General features: G+C 41.0%; 1 protein-coding gene across 5 annotated transcripts in view; it reads right to left on the bottom strand.

The window, feature by feature from the left end:
- The window catches only part of MCCC1 (methylcrotonoyl-CoA carboxylase 1), a 106,324-nt gene that overhangs the window by 13,684 nt on the left and 77,534 nt on the right, over positions 1–15,106 (bottom strand). For all 5 annotated transcript variants that reach the window (XM_025374933.1, XM_025374930.1, XM_025374934.1 and 2 more), the window contains 4 exons: positions 11,708–11,891; positions 9,173–9,282; positions 7,363–7,579; positions 4,252–4,338 (listed from right to left, as the gene is read on the bottom strand). In XM_025374933.1, the coding sequence (XP_025230718.1) occupies positions 4,252–4,338; positions 7,363–7,579; positions 9,173–9,282; positions 11,708–11,891 (598 nt within the window). The remainder of the gene's footprint in view (positions 1–4,251; positions 4,339–7,362; positions 7,580–9,172; positions 9,283–11,707; positions 11,892–15,106) is intronic.

The raw sequence follows: 15,106 nt of genomic DNA, 5'->3' as shown, positions 1-15,106 counted from the left end.
ATTCCTACTGCTCTACCCTGCCTCGGGCCCCACTGCTTCAGGCCTGGCTGAATCTGAGGAGATCCTCTGGGGTCTTCTTGCTTCTCATCTCAACACTCAGAGCTGATGTCCTGACCCCATTCCAAATACTTCGTCTGATATTGGAGGCCCCAACCTCTCAGTCTTATTTCCTACCATTCTCCTCCATGGACGGCCTGATGCTCCACCCAAATGGGAAAGTGGGACAATTAACATTCCCTAGGCCGTGCACGGTGGCTCACACCTGTAATCCCAGTACTTTGGGAGGCCGAGGTGGGAGGATCGCCTGAGGTCAGGAATTGGAGACCAGCCTGGCCAACATGGTGAAACCCCATCTCTACTAAAAACACAAATATTAGCTGGGCGTGGTGGCACTCACCTATAGTCCCAGCTACTTGGGAGACTGAGGCAGGAGAATCGCTTGAACGCGGGAGGCAGAGATTGCAGTAAGCTGAGATCACACCACTGCACTCCTGCCTGGGCGACAGAGCGGGCCTCTGTCTCAGAAAAAAAACCCCAAAAAACCACACACACACAAAAACATTCCCCATGTATGCCCCCAGCTTTCCCTGCACTGTGGCTCTATGCTCACACTTCTCTTTCACTACGCTGCTGGTGCTCTGCCACAGCACAGAAACCTCACTGCCCATTCACATCAGGCTCACTGTCCTTGGGAAGAGTCAGCCTGGGCAGAGTAAATTCTCCCTCCTCTGAACATTTAGCCTTTTGCATACAAAACACCCACTATGATTCTCCTCTCATCCTGGTTTATAAAGAGTGATTTTCCTCTCTATCAGTTGTTTCAGAAAAATTATCAAAATTAAAATGTTCACAAAAGTCAAATACTAAAGTACAAGAACTCCAGGGCCCACACTCTTGACCACTATTCTCTCCATCTTCTCAACATACACACTTCCAAATGGTAAATTCCTTAACAGAAAAAAAGCAGGGACAAAGACATTTCCTTCTCTTCTCCACATCACTTGGCATATCTATTTTATCAAAAACTTTGTACTGAATGTATGAATGAATAAAACTTCTCCACCCTATATCATGTTGACAGGCTTTAACTCTTCTTATCACAAAGTGCCTCCAATTACACCACAGCCATTTTCTTTGAATTTATAAAATATGACATGTATTTAACTGGCACGAATGCCAACAGATCACAGTAAAGACACTACCAAAAAAAATCCTACCCTAGATATCTCTTGTCACCTACAAGAGAACCTTAAACATCCTCTTATACATTTAATAAGGTATGCAAGTGTGGCACTTGCAGTATTCGGTCAGCACATGGATCCTGGAGTGTGGGTTCAAATCCCGACTCCACCAATTACTTTTGGTGTAACTTTTTGGAAAATTACTCATCTCTCTGAGCCTTGACGTTGGCTTAGAGAGATTAGTAATTTATAAAGTTCACACTAATAATAACACCAATCTCATTGGCCAGTTCTGAAAATGCAAATGAAATAATCTTTGGAAAGTGTTTAATACAGTAACTGACATATACCAAATACTCAATAAATTTTAGACATTATTATCATTGAGGTTGGGCAGGGTTCTGTGAAACATGGCCTCTAATAGCAAAGTAAGAATAGCTTGCAAGCCTTGAATACTTAAAATAGTTGGTCATTCTCACTGAGTTCACTAGAAGTTGCTTCTGCTTTTGACTCATAAATGCTTCTGGTATCTTTTTGTTGTTGTTGTTGTTGTTTTTTGAGATGGAGTCCTGCTCTTCTGGTATCTTTTGTTTCCCCCTTTTTAAAAATTTTTATTTTATAAATAGGGGCAGGATCTCACTATGTCACCTAGGCTGATCTCGAACTCCTGCCCTCAAGCAATCCTCCCACCTTGGCCTCCCAAAGTGCTGAGATTACAGGTGTGAGCCACTGTGGCCAGCCTGGTCTCTTAAGCTTCCTATTTCATGCATTCCATTTAATTGTGGTCATGGCTTATTAGCATTTTTTTTGAGACTTAGCAATATAACATTTTCTGAAAGCTGTTACATATAGACTTGGATTATTTTCATAGAATATTGCCAAAAGGATATAGTGAACAGCAATCATGTTGGCTTTTCAATTATGTACTCATTTTTTAATGAAAACATTTTTTAATTCCAAAAAACACAGCATACTTCCAATCAGTGCTTGCTGCTTTAGTGAAGAGCCATGCCAAATAACACAGTTGGCTTATATGAATTACAATCACACATGTAATTCTTCTGTTTAATTCAGGTTGAAGAAGCCCGTGAAACTTTACCACTTTTGATACTTGTATTTAGCATATAGGAGTCTAGAGTAAGATACTTCCAGATTTGGGGGGCTGTATTTCTTAGGATGAAATGAGCATAAATTGATGGGTTAACCATTTGCAGAATGCTACTATATAAAGGATGTTTGCAAATTTTCATTATAAAGGCTTGACAATATGCCCAAGGCACTTAAGGTAATGACCATCTAGGCTCAGAATTGAAAAATAACTGAAGAGCTGTAACCCAATAAACTTGTGTGAACAAAATATTTGTTACTGGCCGGGCACGGTGGCTCAAGCCTGTAATCTCAGCACTTTGGGAGGCTGAGGTGGGCGGATCACAAGGTCAAGAGATAGAGACCATCCTGGCTAACACAGTGAAACACCATATCTACTAAAAATACAAAAAATTAGCCGGGCGTGGTGGTGGGCGCCTGTAGTCCCAGCTACTCTGGAGGCTGAGGCAGGAGAATGGTGTGAACCCGGGAGGCGGAGCTTGCAGTGAGCCGACATTGTGCCACTGCACTCCAGCCTGGGCAACAGAGACTCTGTGTCAAAAAACAAAACAAAAAAATTGTTACTGAGTTAGTGTCTTCATAGAGGTGAAGTGAAAAAGATTTTCCTCTGTCCAAGGAAGAGGATTCTGTCATCAGCTGACAAAAGTATTCTGCCCTACCTGGGAGGCATATTTTTATAACAGAACTGTCACAGTTCAATGACATCTCACATTCAAGGTTAGCCAGGATTCTGAGCTCTGACTCCACCCACTGGGCTTCCCACACAAACTGTCTTACAGCACAAGGGATACAGCGACCAGCTATAGAATTCTGGTCCTGCTGCTACACTGCTCCAGCCAGAAGTTTATAAACTGCCTTCTGGCTTAAGCATCAGCCTCTTTCGACTTCAGTTAAAGAAAGTCAGTCCCTATGTTGAGTCAACTCAAATTAGTTGACAATCAAAAATCAATTTTCTATTGGAAAACTGGTGGAAATAGCCTAAGAGTCAATGTCACAAAGAGTGGGTGTGAATTCTAGCTCGGCCACTCACTAGCCTTGACTAAATTACTTCACTTCTGTGCCTTATCATCAATGCTTTCATCATCCACACGTGGGTATAACAGTGACTCCCCCTCATTTATGTTGTGAAAATAAAAACTTACATGAGATAAGGCACTTAATAAATTATAGCTCTGCAGTGACCCACTTCCACTTGAACCCCTGAAACACTGCCTGGGCAGTGGGTAATCGTCCCTCTCTGACATAGTTTTGAAAACTGTTTTTCTTTTTTCTTTTTTTTTTTGTGATGGAGTCTCGCTTTGTCGCCCAGGCTGGAGTGCAGTGGTGTGATCTCAGCTCATTGCAAGCTCCGCCTCCCTGGTTCACGCCATTCTCCTGCCTCAGCCTCCTGAGTAGCTGGGACTACAAGCACCCGCCACTACGCCCCACTAATTTTTTGTATTTTTAGTAGAGACAGGGTTTCACCATGTTAGCCAGGATGGTCTCAATCTCCTGACCTCGTGATCTGCCTGCCTCAGCCTCCCAAAGTGCTGGGACCACAGGTGTGAGCCACCGCACCCAGCTGAAAACTGTTTTTCTTATTTAAAAGTAATACACTCTCGCTGCAGAAGAATTGCAAAGCAAGAAAAAAAGTACAAAGGATTAGGGAAAAAGAGGTGGGGTTTTTTTTGCATATTTCTAACATTCTGGCATATTTCATTTCAGCTGTTTTGCTACGTTTATTTTATGACATATTTTTAGAATATTTACAAAATATTTAAAAAGTGCAAAGAAGAAAAGCAAATACCATCAACTCTACTACCCAGAGCCAATCAATTCTATTATTTTGGCATATTTCCTTCCAATGTTTAGCCTAGGCATTTAAAAAATGTAACTGATCATGACCAGGCTGGAATCCTCTTTTTCAGACTAATGTGATACATTTGTATGACTCACATTTCTCTTTTAATGAAACATTACTTACTGTTTTTACCATCTTTAAGAGTCATGTTTCTGGTATAAGAGATATTCAGTCTTCTTCCACTGCTAGATGAAAATGGAGAGAATTGATCTAGAAAAAATTTAAAATTCAGTAACAAATTTATGAGCATCAAGCCTATGAAATTTACACCTTACAAAAGAAAACATAAAACGCAAGTCCTGGTCAGGCACGGTGGCTCACACCTGTAATTCCAGCACTTTGGGAGGCCAAGGCAGGGAGATCATGAGGTCAGGAGATCGAGACCATCCTGGTTAACACAGTGAAACCCTGTCTCTACTAAAAATACAAAAAAATTAGCCGGGCATGGTGGTGGGCGCCTATAGTCCCAGCTCCCTGGGAGGTTGAGGCAAGAGAATGGCGTGAACCTGGGAGGCAGAGCTTGCAGTGAGCCAAGATTGTGCCACCATAGTGGGTGACAGGGCGAGACTCCATCTCAAAAAAAAAAAAAAAAAAGAAAAAAAACCATGCAAGTCCTAAACCGGCAGCTCAGATGTGCTGTTTTTGTTCTTCTTGTTGTTTTAAGTTTAAAGGGATACTTTTGTTTACATCTTATGAAATTTCATATGAAAAATTCTAGCTTCTACTGAAGAATCTGACTATTTGCAACCTAAACTCTAATCCTACAGTGGCATAAACGTACCATGGTCACCCCCTTTTGATGGGGCAAATTCATTCCAGGTCACTAAAGTCTCTACTGCTCACTATTTTTCTTTCACCTGGCCTCTTTTACTCTTTTATGTTGTTGGCTCAGCCCTTATAGCCTTTTTTTTTTTTCTTTTTGAGACGAGTCTCATTCTGTTGCCCAGGCTGGAGAGCAGTGGCATGATCTCAGCTCACTGCAACCTCCACCTCCTGAGTTCAAGTGATTCTCCTGCCTCAGCTTCCTGAGTAGCTGGGATTACAGGTGCATGCCACCATAGCCGGTTAATTTTGTATTTTTAGTGGAGACGGGGTTTCACCATGTTGGCCAGGCTGACTTAAGGTCAAACTCCTGACCTTAAGTGATCCACCTGCCCTGGGCCTCCCAAAGTGTTGGGATTACAGGCGTGAGCCACCGTGCCTGGCCCCTTATGGGCATTTGGGTGTATATCCTCTATTGGACAATATCCAGGTGCTTCAGCATAGCTAAGCTGATGCAATTTATTCTGAACCTCATATCTGTACCAATTATAAACTTTTAAAAGGAAGGTCACAGTAAGAGAACACTCCATTCTAAAAATGTTAAGTTCAGGCTCAGGAATACCACATGGGACATATTTAGATGCATTTTCATTCAATGTAAAAGGATAAAATGAGGATAGAGCACAAATCTTCTAAAGATGTAGTTTTCAGCACTTAAAACATGTTACATTTTAAGCTTTCAAAATAGCTATCTTGAATGAATCTAAATGATATAGAAATTAAAGATTCTAATGATAGGATCGTATAATAATATAGGTTCAGTATCACTTATCCAAAATGCTTGGGACCAGAAGTGTTTTGAATTTCAGATTTTTTTTTTTTTTTGGATTATTTGCATTATATTTAACTGGCTTAGCATCCCTGATCCAAATATCTGGAATCTGAAATGTTCCAATGAGCATTTCCTTTGAGCATCATGTTAGCGCTGAAAAAGCTTCCGATTCTGGAGCATTTTCGATTTGGGGATTTGGGATGCTCAAACTGTATAGGGTAATACAGTAATTACCAATAAAAGAGAAAAACAGATGAGATTTTTAAAAATTCTGTTTGCTCTGAAGGTCAGAGCTAGCCTGAAATGCAAAAAGTATGTGAGAGCTGAGATTCTGTATCAATTTAAAGGACAGAATTTTTTTTTTTAATACTTTAAGTTCTAGGGTACATGTGCACAACGTGCAGGTTTGTTACATATGTATACATGTGCCATGTTGGTGTGCTGCACCCATTAACTCGTCATTTACATTAGGCATTTCTCCTAATGCTATCCCTTCCCCTTCCCCTTCCCCCTTCCCCACAACAGGCCCTGGTGTGTGATGTTCCCCACCCTGTGTCCAAGTGTTCTCATTGTTCAATTCCCACCTATGAGTGAGAACATGCGGTGTTTGGTTTAAGGGCAGAACTTTCTAATGGAGAACTGACTGAAAGTATCAACTACCCGATGAAGTAATGAACTTTCAGTTTCCCAAGGTGTTAGGAAGAAGTTGGGCAACAGCTTAGTGGGTGTGCTGGGGTAGAGATGCAATGCATGTGTGTGGTAGCCAGGATGAACCCCTGTTATGGCCCTTCCTACGCTTGGATACTATGACACTATGAAGTCTCTAGGTAGACATCCAATCACAGGATGGAAAAAGAGGAAGAAGTAATTTGACAATAAGTCATGGGTAACCCAAGGGAATCTAAGTCTCTGGTGTTCTGTCTTGAGACTTTGGGACAAAGGGAGTTCCTGCAGGTACAAAGGACATAACAAAGTAGGGCCATGAGGAGTGGTGAACAAAAGAAGTGGTAAGAAATTAGCATAGGATGTGGGGAAAACAAGTGCTTGACTGAAAAGAGATCCATTTCTTTCTTTTTTTTTTTTTTTTTCAGATGGAGTCTCGCCCTCTTGCCCAGGCTGGCGTGATCTCGGTTCACTGCAACCTCTGCCTCCTGGGTTCAAGCGATTCTCTTGCCTCAGCCTCCCAAGTAGCTGGGACTACAGGCGTGTGCCACCACGCCTGGCTTATTTTTTGTATTTTTAGTAGAGATGGGGTTTCACTGTGTTAGCCAGGATGGTCTTGATCTCCTGACATCATGATCCACCCGCCCTGGCCTCCCAAAGTGCTGGGATTACAGACGTAAGCCACCGTGCTCACGTCTGTAAAATAAGAGATCCATTTCTACAATGTTAGGTGATTAGTTACACTCCAGTTAACGGGTTAAATAGTGTTTATGGGTGCATCCATGGTAAGTGAAGAGCTTTCCTTCATACTAAAAAACATGTCTGCAAACTTCATACTACAAAAGAAAGAATGCAAAGAATGATGTCAGTCACTGAGAGGAGAAAAGAGAGGCAAGGGTGCCATACAGAAAGAAAAGCATGTTCAGTGATGATTTGCAAAACTTGACAAGCAGAGGAAAGAGAAAAGCCGTCCGTACCATGTGCCTGAAGAGTGAAAGCGTCGGTCATGGCTTTCTCCTTGAGGATGAGACCCAGGGCTGCCTGGCATAAAGACTCTTTGGCTGCAGCCTTCCGACTAAGCAACAATTCTTTGTGGTGTTGAGGGATGAAATCAGTGTGCACGTTCCCAGCTTCAAACTCTGGGTGGCCAGACAGATTGAGTAAGAAGTCAATGTTGGTGTGCAGTCCAACAATCTAGGAAGAGAATAAAGCCCCAGTTCCTCCTGAGTGGGAAAAACAGTATGTTCAGAAAACCATCTGCTCTTTTTATCTAAGCATTTTCTACTGTGAACAACTCTTATGAAAAATAACAAACCTACTAAGGTACCATGTGGCAACAGGACAACTCTCAGGAAAAAAAAACACAAAAAACCATCTCACTATCACTATGTCCATCCACTATTACTATATCCATCTGGACTTCACACTCAAAATTACATTTTAATATGACAAAGAGGATACTGGAAATACCGAGGCACTTACTTGACTCAGGTTAGGAACATAATAAATGTTAAGAAACATAAATGAAATTCATTTGCAAGGTATTGAAGACTTGCTGCTCAGAACGCTTCCACAGAATAGAAAGACTGCAAACAGCAAGCTGGATTGCTATACTGAGGAGAGGATAGGATTAAATGACCTCAAAAGAGCTTCCTTCCAACAATAAAATCCAAATTTTATATACTGATACAAAAATTTTAAAAGGTATAAAATTAACCCAAATACACCAATAAATGGGATCAAAAGTAAAACCAGCTATCTGAGCTTTGGGTTCATTCATTCACTCATCCATTCCTTCATTCATTTAACAGCCATTTCCTGAGCATCTCTTAAGTGACAGGCTCTGATCCAGGCACTGGGGATAGAGTGAGGAACAAAAGGTATGAAGTCCCTGCCTTCACAGTCTCTGCTGACATTCTAGGGCAACAAGTAACAATATCTGTAAACAGGTATTGAATATAATGTCACACGCTATGAAGAAAATGAAGGCTGGCTACAAGGATAAAGAATAACAAAAGGTCATACTTTAAATGCGGCAGCCCGGGAAAGGGTTCAGAGCAGGAGAGCGGGGTAGTCAGGAGGGAGCCCTGCAATCATGTAGGGGAAGAACATTCTGGAAGATTGGACAGGAATGCATGGCTGCATGCTGAGTGAGTCTCAGAAGCAGCAAGGCAGCCAGTGTGGTTGAAGCCACAGAAACCAGAGCTTTGATCAATTATTAACACAAAACAAGTTGAATAACTGGGTGAATAAATCCTTCTATGGGCCAAATCAATGTGATATGGGACTTTCTGCACCAAGGAAATTAATGTTCTACAGAAAAATAACAAACTTTATTAAAGGGATGAAACTGAACATAATTATTTTACTTTAGAGAAAATAAACCCAGACTGCAGGCATACTGGGTAGCGAAAACAACATTCAGGAAAACATCTGCTTTTATTTCCTAAGTATTTTCTACTGTGGACAGCTCTTAGGAAAAATAAAAAACCTACTAAGGTACCATGTATAGCTGGATTTATCTACAGAGTGAATAGGATTTCACCGAAACATAGCACTGACACTAACAATTTTACTTCTGCAATCTTTCTTTTGTAACTGAAATGAAGAAGTCCTCAAACCCTGCTCTGGCCCTTGCAAAATTCTCCCATATGAAACTATTTTGTTTGGGCAATTGATGGAAATAGAGAATACGCTGACAAGACCAAGGCCTTGCCAAAGACAAAGGCTGAACTCTGGTGCTGAGCAAACACATCAAGGTCACTGGCACGGTCTCAGATCACTCACATTGTACTGACGAAGGCTGTACCTCAGTTTTGTCAATGCTGCCTGGCGATCTGCAGCCCACACGACCAGCTTTGCAATCATGGGGTCGTAATGCACGGAAACTTCATCTCCTGAAATTGAAAACCACGATAACCTCTTCAAGTCAAAATATAAAGGAATAAAATACAACAAGCAAGACGTTTTGTTACGTACATTTCACGCTTAATCCTCATAAACCCCTGCATGATAAATAACATCGACACAAATTTATTCATAAGGACCCTGAGGTTCAGAGGGCTTTGAAAACTTGCCAGGTGTAACAAGGGTGGGTCACCCAATAGCACCAGGCCCTAATGTGGTGATTCAATGGCACACAAGCTGGCTTTCCCTCTCCTATCTTCTTCTGAAGCTTCTTTTCCCTTTTCATTTTCAAAGTCAACACAATCTTCCTCCACCCTCTCACATTCCCCTTATTTCTGCCCTTAGCATTCCCCACCCTCCACTCCTTCAGTTTCCACACCAGTCAAGCAAGTTTAATAATTCCTCTGTCCTGCAGGGTTGCTGGGAGGAGTGATAATAAAGTGACAGGTGCCATACCTGGCAAAGCTGATAAACCAATGGCAGCTATCATCACTAGGATGGTTACAGTCCTAGAGAACAAGAATCTGAACCAGGGCGCATTCCACTAGTTAGAAGTGGTTCAAGTAGAAAAGATGTAGCGTGTTGTAAAGAATGTTGTTGTAGGGTCTTTCCATGATTTTGGCAGGTCACTTGACCTCTTTGAACCCCAGAGTCCTCACTGGTAAGATTAGATGCCTACAGGTGGCTCACGCCAGTACTCCCAAGACATTGGGAGGCCAAGGTGGGCAGATCACAAGGTCAGGAGTTTGAGACCAGTCTGGCCAACATAGTGAAACCCCGTCTCTACTAAAAATACAAAAAATTAGCCGGGCGTGGTGGTGGGTGCCTATAATTCCAGCTACTCAGGAGGCTGAGGAAGGAGAATAATTTGAACCTGGGAAGCAGAGGTTGCAGTGAGCCAAAATTGTGCCATTGCACTCCAGCCTGGTCGACAAGAGTGAAACTCTGTCTCAAAAAAAAAAAAAAAAAAAAAAAAAAAAGAAGGAACCAGTGGGGCAAGCAGAGTTAAGATGCTTTGCTAAGTTAAAGAGTCTACTAATTACCAAATCTTGCTGTGGCTTATCCAGAGCTCTCAAAATGCTACCAATTTATTTTTAAGAAGACCTAAATCCTCATTTTGGCTTTCAGGACACTAGGATTTGCCTTCAACCCATGTCTCCAGCCACATATTTTCTTACTATTCTTCGAACATACCTTTCTCTCTTTTCTTCACTCTTCATTATGCTGTTAAATCTACCTATCTAAATCTATTCCAGACATCCATTTAAAAACTTGTCCTGGCCAGGCACGGTGGTTCACCCCTGTAATCCCAGCACCTTGAGAGGCCGAGGCAGGCAGATCACTTGAGGCTAGGAGTTTGAGACCAGCCTAGCCAACATAGTGAAAATCTGTCTCTACTAAAAATATAAAAAACAAAAAAAAATTAGCCAGGCATAGTGGTATACACCTGTAATCCCAGCTTCTCGGGAGGCTGAGGCCTGAGAATCACTTAACTCAGGGAGATAAAGGTTGTAATGAGCCGAGATCACACCACTGTACTCCAGCCTGGGCACAGAGCGAGACCATCTCAAAAACAAAACAAAAACAAACAAAAAAACAAACAAAAAAATCTGTCCTGATTATATTAGTCTAGCGTGACCTCTTACCCCTGAAAATTGCTATATCCCATCACTGTATAACTTATTCCAGCAACTGAAATTAAGATGACAGGAGAGGCTCAGAGCACTGACTCTGGAGCTAGACTGTCTGGGTCTGAATCTTGGCTCCAAGGATGACCTTGGACAAGTCACTTAACTCTTCTGTGTTCCAGTTTCCTCATCTAGAAAACAGGGATGATAATAATGCCTACTCACAGGGTAGTTCTCATGGTGAAAGGAACACATGTAGAAAAATCACCTAGAGCAGTGCCTGTAAGTAGGAAGTCCTAAATAATCACTAGTTATGACCACTCTTATTAATCATATGCTGAACTGTGATAACTCTTCCACTGTTTCTTTACTGTAACTTTTTTATTATTGTTTAGCTTACACTAAGTTTATGTATTAATTCTCCAACTTATACTTTATGGACCTTGAAGGCAGTCTGCCTTGTGCATAGCAGATATCAGTCATCTTAAATCAGTTTTGTAATGAGGCAAGGTCAAAAACAGTACGCACAAAATATTTCCTGGTTAGGTTTGACCAAGTACTGCTGAATTTCAAAGAAAAGGAGTTCACTGTTTAAAAATACTTGCTATTCTTTAAAAATAACAATTCCAGAGGGAAAAAGGAATGGTTACTGAGAAATCACTTAAATTCTTTATTTTAAAATATGCTAGACAGTTCCGCAAGACTCAGGGATCAGAATTTGTCCAAAAATAATAATGTACTAAAAACTTAAAAACTGAGTGAGACTTTTCATTTTCTTTGACTTTACCTTGCCGCACTCCAGTTTCAATCCTGGTGGAAGGATCTGCTCGAGGGGTAGAGAGGTGCACTAATGGGCCAGCCCCAGGCATGAAGTTATTGCTAGGATCTTCTGCATATATTCTAGCTTCGAAGGCATGGCCCTGCAGAGTTATTTCTTCCTGGCTCAAAGGAATCTTCTCTCCTGCTGCAATCTGGTAACAGAAGAGTGTTTCTTATGAAATCTACCATATAGCGGCTCCCAGACTTAGTAGATCAATGGTCTTGCTTTTTTTCGAGGTAAAACGTACATCTAGGTTTTGCAATGCAGCCAAATAAAAACTATTATTTTGTCTACTCATTTGAGTATTGGGCAAAACAAAAATAAATTAAAAAACAGATGCAGCTTGGCAACAGTCTATCATTTGGGCATCAGAGTTTTTAAATGGCAAAAGCAGGCAAAGTGATGGCTAACTTACAAATATAAAAATCAGTGTTTGTTCAATATAATCAAAACCAAAATTTCTTACTGGCAACATACTCTCAGTTTTCATTTAAAACATTAGCACTCAATTCCCAAATCAATTTTTTAAAAAAATAGTACATTATTAGTGTTTACGACTAGATTCACAGCCAAGCAAAAAGTGTGGCTGGCGTTGTCATCCTATGCTGTAATCTTCATCAGCAAGTGGGTGATAAAGCAAAACAGAAAGGGGAAAATTATGGTTTTTCAATTTCGTTATGTTGATGTGTACTGCATGATACCAGATTACAAACAGGGTGATCACTACGGTTTGTTGTTACTATAATTATTACTATTTTGGCTATTATGTACCAATACAACAAATCACTCTCTTCAATTAACTAGTATAAACTGGAAATGACTATTGGAGGACACACTGCACTTTTCTCTATTTACTCTCAAGCTTTTTTCCAAGATGAGAAAATGACAATCTAAAAAAGCAATCTAGATACAGGAAAAAAGACTCTAAGTAACTTAGCATGACATTGAACTACACCAGTTAAGTATAAAACAGAGGCAAAAGTTTCATTTTTCTGAATCTGTAAATATGAAAGATCAGGATGCACAGCAGTTAAGAATGAAAGGAAACGGAACTAAATTAAATGCCTTTATGGCAGTATATTTTGAAAGTACCTCAGGTTCTGCAGCCAGATTGCCTAGGTTCAAATTTTGTCTCTATACTTACTTTGTCATGTAGACAAGTTTCTTAAGCCTTCCATGCTTCAGAGAAAAGTGTCTGGCATACAGTAAGCATTATGTTACCTATTATCATTCCATCCTTAGGATCTAGAACCAAAAATTCCATTTGACCCAGCAATCACATTACTGGGTATACACCCAAAGGATTATAAATCATTCTACTAAAAAGATGCATGCACACGTATGTTTATTGCAGCACTGTTCACAATAGACTTGGAACAAATTCTTTAATATTTTAATAAAGAATTCTGGGCCAGGTGCAGTGGCTCATGCCTGTAATCCTAGCAATTTGGGAGGCCGAGGCAGGTGGATCACCTGAGGTCAGTAGTTCAAGACCAGCCTGGCCAACATGGTAAAATCCCGTCTCTACTAAAAACACAAAAATTAGCTGGGCATGGTGGTGCACGCCTGTAATCCCAGCTACACGGGAGGCTGAGGCAGGAGAATCGCTTGAACCTGGGAGGTGGAGGTTGAGGTGAGCTGAGATCACGCCATTGCACTCCAGCACACTCCAGCCTGGGCAAAAAGAGCAAAACTCCGTCTCTTATGTTCACCTTGACTTGTCTTTGCCTGTCCATTTTCCTCCAAGCTTGGCATCCACTTGAGTGTCGCTGGGTTTTTGGAGATAGTGCCATTTGAGTTCTCTCAGGCTGACATTGGCTCTCTGGAACCCCTAACCTTGACATTTTCACCAGCTTTCCCTGAACACTGTTAACTATCTGTATCTGTAGCCTGAACCCGGGACACTCACATCAGTCACTGTTCAACCCTTGTTCTAGGAAGGCTTGACTACACAGGCAGGTCCTCAAGCTTGGACTCTTGACTTGTGAGCCCCTTTGTTTTACCTCTGTTTAAAGGCCAGATGCCAAATGCCTTGAACTGTATATTAACCAGGTCCAGCAGCTTCCCTGAGTTCCAGTGTCCCTCCCTAGATGATAAAAGCTGGCTTCTCTTTCCGAAGAGCCTTGACAAGCTCTTACAAAAAATAAATGTCTGTTGGTTTCCCTAATGCCCAAAAGCTTTCTCCTTCCTTAATCCTTAGAAATCTTTTTTTCTCTTATGATTTCCAAAGTCTAAACTCTCTGGATTTACTGCTTCAGAAAAATTGTCCTGCTTTTCCTTGAATTCTGGAAATATAAACACTCTTTCCAGAAGTTTCCAAAGCCACTACAGTTTTTCTTGACACTCACTAAAGCTTACTAGCTTGCTGTGCCTGGTTTTCATTAGCACCCTAGGATATACAGCCCCAGAAGAACCTTTTGGCTCAATTAAAACCACCAATCACCCCCAAGGAACCAACAAAAGGAGTATTATATTATTATTTACAGAAGTTCTGAAAAGATAAAATTATCAAAATAATCAAGACTTTAGCATCACACCATAAAAAAACAATTTAGATTCAGGATATATAAGGAACCGAGAATCCTACAGATATCAGGAATGTCTATATTACTTAACAAACTTTTTTCATGTTAAGAAAAAGAAGGCTAAAGTAAAATCTGTTGTTCTTACGAGAACAAAAACAGACTAAGCTATTATTAATATTTGAGAAGTATGTTTTGTGGAATTCTGGTTTATACCAGTGCTTTTCTAACTATCCACAGTAAAAGAACAGTTATAACCTTACGTGTTTGAAAAATACAGTAGACATGTCATAGCAATGCCAAAATGCTTTATAAGTTTCCAAACAATTACTCTGAATGAACATTTACTCATGGGCCAGCAACAGCCATAAATCTGCACTTTACTTGGATCATTCTAGACCATCTCCTTGGTTCTTCATTCCCAACTCTGCCTTAGCTCATTTCATCTTGTCTAGCATCTGCCCTGCCTCTAAAATCGAATGATGGCCTGGCCCAGAATGCTGAGGCTTTAGGTAGACCATGAGGCTTTTCCCTTGAGGTGATGTGGTTGTGAGCAAGCCTCTGTGACAGAATCTCACCTGCTGGCTGCCCATGCCTAAGGGGAAATGAATCTGAGTCCTTAATGTGCCAAAAAAAGCTACAGCATCAAATGTGGCTTCACTTTTTATGTCCCATCTTCCTGTCCTCATCACAATCACCAAGAACTGAATCCTGTCCAAAATGACACCTGCTTTAGGAGGTCAGAAGGTAGTAACCTATTCTCAAGACCGTGTTGTTGCTGTTGTTGTTTTTGGATTTTGTAAATTATAGATTCAGGTGGAACACGTGAACGTTTGCTACACGG

The sequence above is a fragment of the Theropithecus gelada genome, chromosome 2 (genome assembly GCF_003255815.1).
Source record: "Theropithecus gelada isolate Dixy chromosome 2, Tgel_1.0, whole genome shotgun sequence".
NCBI lineage: Eukaryota > Metazoa > Chordata > Mammalia > Primates > Cercopithecidae > Theropithecus > Theropithecus gelada.
Note: the sequence above shows the minus strand (reverse complement) of the source record. Positions and strands in the feature narration are given on the sequence as shown.